The 6,660-nt window shown below is 36.4% G+C and overlaps 1 protein-coding gene across 1 annotated transcript in view; it reads left to right on the forward strand.

Moving 5' to 3' along the window:
• Positions 1–2,580: 2,580 nt before the first annotated feature.
• LOC111638991 (cholesterol 7-desaturase-like) overlaps positions 2,581–6,660 on the forward strand; it is a 14,333-nt gene continuing 10,253 nt past the window's right edge. Inside the window, exons 1-2 of the mRNA XM_023384768.1 lie at positions 2,581–2,584; positions 2,700–2,888. Coding sequence (XP_023240536.1) covers positions 2,581–2,584; positions 2,700–2,888 — 193 coding nt within the window. The remainder of the gene's footprint in view (positions 2,585–2,699; positions 2,889–6,660) is intronic.

The raw sequence follows: 6,660 nt of genomic DNA on the forward strand, positions 1-6,660 counted from the left end.
AAATTGCCATGTTTAATTTATTCAGATATCAGAACAAACTTTTATTTTTAAAATTATTATTTACAAATTAGAACAACTTAATTTTAAAATAACAAATTTGATAATTAAACGGAATATATGAAACTTTTGCCTTATTGTTAAATTAATTAAGATTTGTGTTCAGTATGGCCTATACCAGTTTTACCCATATTTATCTTTACTTATGATCGTTTTAAAACTACTAAAATTTTCATACTGATTGTAACGTTTTAATTTTTAAAAGTCATACAAGGTCGCTCTGGAATTTAAGTTTGGACTGTTCGCTGGGCTCTTCCAAAAATTGACGTTTATTTCTAGCAATATTATTCGATCACATTCGCAATTTAGAAAAACGTATTATATATGCAAAGGTTATTTTTTACTTGCAAGTAAAAGAACTTCGAAAAATAAAAGTCCGATAATAGTAAACATCATGTTTGGCGATATGGTTCTCCTTCAAAAAGCTGTGCGTTTTGCCATCATATGAATCGTGCAGAAATCCTGCTTTTCTTTACTGGCTAAAAGCAATCTCAGGCTATATCTGTAAAATGTGCCATTAACATTTAAAGTTGTCAGGGCCATCCGAATCAAAATGTTTTCAATCTATGGCATTGTTTTCTTTAGTGAATGCTCTCCTAGCTACTACATAACTGTTTTGAACTTTTATTTTGCGTTCAGTCTGTTTTATTTGTTCTAATCACGAATGTATCGTTTCACTGTGCATAAAGTTCGAAATTAGAACTTTACTTGCTGACAATTCACTTTTAAATACGTGTAAACAGCCCTAACTTAGCTTTACTTATAAATATTGATTATCTTCTAATTGACTAACTTTTCCTGTATTCCATATGACTTATTATTTTATTTATATTCCCATATCTTTGTGTAACGGCTACAATCTCACTTTTTGAAGAAGTAAAAACACCCTTTAATAATTTCTACTATTCGCAATCTATCAGCTTTTGACATCATTTACTTCAGTTACGTACAGTACTTAACATTAATAAATTCTTTTCTCATTTCAATAATTAAATATAACTGTATTGTGTGAATATTTTCAAATTCGATTTTATAGAAGTCTGTAAACTTGAATGTGTCATTACATTCATACCTTAAAATTAATTAATTTTAAATACATAAATTATTTTGTATTTTTTCAGTACAAATTCTTATTTAAGTTTGAATACGTATCAACGTATTTAAATTTGTATTGACATTTCGTAGAGATTGTAATGATTGATTTTAATAATAATAGCTAATGATTGCTATTTGTAAAGTTTGCTTTATGTTTTCACTGTAATTAGCAATTGCTTTAATATAGATTTTACATACAATTTGTATATTTCTTATTAATATATATACCACAAGATATTATACTTGAGTAGTCTACTGTATATCTTATTGTAAATGCTGTATGTTATTATGCTACTGTTTATTATATTATGTAAAACTGTATTTATATTATTTTGCTTTGTATTACTTCAATTGACTATAATGTTTTATGTACTGTTGATTTGTACTGTTAATATGTAAATAATTCCTATGTATACTTATCTGGTAATGAACCTAGCGGTGCCAGATATGTGCGTATGCACTTTAAATAAAGACTGACTGAGTGACTGTATATTTATAGGTGTACGAGGGGTGTTCAAAAAGTATCGGACCTTTGGTCGGCAAAAATACATTTATTGATTTTGAAGTACAAAACCCTAATCCCCTTCAAAGTAGTCTCCTTGGTAAAGTATATACTTCTCCCAGCGCTCCTGCCATTGTCGGATACACTGCTGGAACGCATCTTTTGGAATGGCCATCAACCGGTCCGTCGCATTTCGCATGACGTCTTCTCTTGACTAAAATCGGGTTCCTTTTAGTGGCATTTTCAGCTTGGAAAATAGCCAAAAGTCACACGGAGCCATGTCGAGAGAGTACGGAGCGTGACGAACCACAGGAATGTTGTGTTTGGCGACGAAAGTCCGAATCATATGCGCAGAATGGGTTGGTGCGTTATCATGATGAAGCTGCCAAGTTTTGGTTGACCATAGATCCGGTCGTTTGCGTCGCACTGCATCACAAAGACGACGAAGGACCTCCTGGTAGTACTCCTTTGCGATGGTTTGGCCTTGTGGTGCGTATTCACGATACACCACCCCACGGGAGTCGAAAAAACTGTCAACATGACCTTGACATTGCTGTGGACCTGCCACGCTTTTTTTTGGCCTCGAGGATCGTCCCCGAAAGCCTGCAGAATCTTGCGAATGGTTTTCGCTTGGATATCGCCAAGCTTTTGGCAAAATTTAATGCAATATCACTGCTCACGTTGTTCAGTCATTTTCCAACAGTGGAATCCGATGAGCGCTCACTACACGTCCTCACTCATAGGTCGACTGCCAGTGACTGACGCTTCCTGCAGGCTGGAAAAAATTCAGGACTGCGCATGACTGTCCCCTCCACAACTCCACCGAAAGAGACCTCCTGTGCATCATTGATTTACGCGGGAAAAATAAAGATCCGATACTTTTTGAACACCCCTCGTACAAATTAATTATGAAAGTGTGTGAATAAATGAGTAAATACATTCATTGTAAAGATACACTATCTCTATTTACGCAAAGTACATTTATATATTCATAATAATAAATTTGAAATCTTTATGATTAGAAATAATTTTAATTACTTTACAGGTCAGCAGTTCGTTATATTTCGTGGAAAAACAGGCAAATGCTTCGTTTTAGACGCTTTTTGTCCACATTTGGGCGCTCATTTAGGAACTGATGGTAAAGTTCACGAGGATTGCATCGAATGTCCTTTCCACGGATGGCGATTTGCTGGAAAGGATGGTTCTTGCGTGAAAATACCTTACTCCAAAAAAAGTAAGTACTAGAAATATATATACTTAATATATCTATGCTGATTCATGTAAAAAAACTGATTTTCTTACATATGCAAGAGGATATTAATATGGTGCATTAGTTTCACTACGATGATTACAGTTAAATATTCAAATTTGTTGAACAAAAGAATCTATGTAATTAATGCTGTAAATTGATAGCAGTTTTCTAAGGTCAAGATGCAATTATGAGATTCTGAAGTTAGAGCGATATTTTATTTAATAAGTTTAAAATTTTGATGTATTATTTCGATATTAAAAATGACAATTTTTTAATTTTTCACGATAAAATTCGATGTGAACAAGGAACTAGAACTTCCTTTTTACCGTCTATTTCCTGAGCAAGATGTTATCATCACCGATGACAAGACTTCTGGCCTATACGACTTATCTAGACGTTCTGTCAGATGGTCGAAAAACTGGCCCACGATTGGAGAGAAATTTTTATATAAAAGGATTCGAAATCGCCATTTTAGCTCGGATTCACCTTAAGAACCAAGGATAAATATTAGACTGTCAATCCTCTTTTTCTAGCCCAAGAAAGTCTTCTACATACCGATGAATCAACTTCTCTCCATCTCCAGTCTATAAAAAATTCTCTATGATCAGAATATACAGGAAGGCTATGGGTTATCAATCAGAGTTATCTTTAGAACGGATTGTAATCTGTCTCTCTTAATTTTTATAGAAATAGTTATCCCTTTCTTGTCTGGTGTCAGGAACAGATTAGGAAGATCATAAGAATTCCAGTCACTTTTAAATTTATCATGGTTCCCATCCACCGAGAAATTCATTACCGAATCGTTGTCGAAATTAGGTGTAGCGAATTATTTTGTTTCCCGATTTCTCCCTAGAGGGTCGGCACCAGACCGATGATGCCTATGTTATGACTGACACTACTGTGTCTTTTAAGGCAGACACAGAAATATTGTTGGCTCCGGATTCGGTTTTGCATGAGCGGTCGCCTATGTAGACACTAGGAATCTGTGATGAAGACGGCCTGAGACAATGCGGCCGAAAGAAGTGCACACTACTACTCAATTATAAAGAAATAATTTCTGTTTATTCCTGTAAACTATTTACACATATGGTTACAATAACATTTCCTTTAACTTTTATATAGCGGCAAAATAGATGAGCCCTAGTAGCGTAATATACTGGATAATACGGATACAACGTAATATAATCTATTAAACTTTATACTAGTAGATTTGGAGTTAAAGCGTTCCTAGCTGAGAGAGAGCTTACATAATTGCGCGTGATGCTAAATATCTTGATAACTTGATTTATGGGTCGAGATCGTAGATCGTTGAGGAAATTCGTGTTTGTTATGTCGGTTTGTCAGGTTCTTGGGTCGAGAAGTTCGAATGTTCGGAGAACGGCAACATTAGACAGGAGCGACGGTCGAAGGGATCGGCGATGGATCACAGTTACATTACACTTTCTTGGGGCGGGAACAGGGTCAGTGAACTCTCAGACTCCTGACGACCTTTTTGTCCTCGATTCAATCCTATTATATCGGAGGTCCTCCCCCTTTGGTTTCGATGCCTTCTTCTTAGCCACGTTACTATTTTCGACCAATGGTGAATGAATATTTGTAGTTGTTCCCGGTCACACATTCGATGAGTCACCTGGGAAAGGAAGTGACTCTGGAAAAAGAGATGCGATCATCCTCCAGTAATTAAATTGAAAATTTTGTTTTCGCTGGGATTTGAACTAATTTAACTTTCGAAAGAGCAAAAATTTTTTTCAAATCTGGCTGTCACACAAAGTAACATCTTAATATGACAAATCATGCATTATTAAATATTGCGAACTTCGTAAGTAATAAAAGCGCATCAAACAGTCTGCAATTTGTAGCGCACTGTAACAATGACTTATACACATGGACAACATTGCAAAATCATTGATTGGTCTTCATAGGAAACAAAAAGGAATAAGCGAAAAGCAACACAGTAGATTCCACAAGCACTTTATAACTACAGCAACACCGTGATTCATATCATACGATTATCAATGTAAAATATTGTTTGAATAAAATCGATAGCACTGTTGAAGTCATCCTGATCTTCATTAATTTAGAATATAGTCATTATTTTACGCATGTAAAAAAAGACGAAAGATACAAAAATACATGAAAAATTTAGACAAAAGCATAATAGGCATCTATTCAACTGCTTCAAGTAACTGGCAAATGTAGGATTCATGCACTGGAATTGTATTGTTGCAATATTGTGATGAACTTACATCAGATTACACCGTTAGTGATGGAGAATATTGTATGGATTAATAACTAGGCAATTATTTCTAAAGAGGTGAACTGACATAATGTGTACCACTAGGAAGTGTGTGTAAACTACACTATCAATTTACGATTTATGCTAAAGGACTGTTGTATTATCTGGTGTTAACAGTTTGATAGTCTCATTTCTTACTTTGTTAAAAGACGAGGTGTAGCGATCCTGGATTCTTGCACTTGGAAGGTGATTATTTAATGTCCTGTAATAACACAGAGAAGTGAAACGGATGATTAAAACAGTCCACAATTGAATATCCAATGGCTTTCCGGTTGGGTAACGTTCAGAAGTATTATTCGGAGGATTCAGGGACAAGTTCTTTTACATTCTCAGTTGAACGGCTAGAAGACGACTGCCTGGATTCTCAACGCTCTCCCTGGTTATTGGATATTTTCCTTCTGGGGTTTTTCCATGAGGTCATGAGTTTGTTGTCAATAGCCTGGCATCTGATACTGGAAATTTATCGAAAGTTCCGGGTGACACATTAATGACTAGATGACTCATCCTCAACAAGGAAGCAAGTCCGTGGGAAACAATTTTTATGATAGCTCATGATAAAAAATCGAAGTCAAATCACGAAATTGTAAAATAACCAAAGGTCACGGTAATACAGTGGTGCCTCGTATAACGTACGCCTCGAATAACGGACGCAGCGAACAACGGACTTTCCGTTAGGCAGTTACGTGAGGCGAACAACAAACTTTCTGCGAACAAGTGCGAATGATGTTTCCACTCTTTTGCTGTTGCCAATGACAATCTGCTATTTTTATAATATATTATTATTATATCTGTAGTACAGAGCTCCCTTTGGAATTCGGCTTGCTCCCTTATTTATTACGTACATCACCTCAGTGTAGGGTATTTACATTTATTTAAGTGTTGTGTAAATCATGGCTTCTAAAAAACAGATAGGTGATTTCAATTGAAACAATGCAAAAAATCATCAGGAGTGAAAGTTGACAAACACTTCCTTGTCAAATGGGGAGAGGTTCAGGAGTTTACGAACACTCATTCTCCAAACAGAGCCGAGGCCAACAGGATCAATGATCTTTACAATGACACCCTTGCCCGTCATTTCGGACAGGTGTTGAAGAAGAGAGAGAGAGAGAGAGAGAGAGAAATAGAAAGCCTCCACCAGTGGGCGAGTGGTCTCCGTAGCCGCTCATAGCGGTGACCAGACCCTAAACACTGGGAAGTTCGGTCGTGGGTTCGCGCCGCGATCGGACAGGCTGGCTGCAAGGAGTTTTCCGGGTTTTCTCCTTGCCAATAACGACTGAATAGGAGGCCAGTTCCCCTTAAAAGTCCTCCCGGAAGGCATTATTTCCCGCGCGTGCGTATAAGCCGTTAGATACGGCCGGCTCTTCGGTCGCATAGCGATCAATAACTCGTCTCTCGGAGAAAAAGCGTATCAGGCTATAGTCTCCATATGAACCAAGGGAGTAGAATAAGAATAAGAAT

Source organism: Centruroides sculpturatus, unplaced genomic scaffold, assembly GCF_000671375.1.
Source record: "Centruroides sculpturatus isolate CEXI.00-Female unplaced genomic scaffold, Cexi_2.0 scaffold1066, whole genome shotgun sequence".
NCBI classification, from domain to species: domain Eukaryota; kingdom Metazoa; phylum Arthropoda; class Arachnida; order Scorpiones; family Buthidae; genus Centruroides; species Centruroides sculpturatus.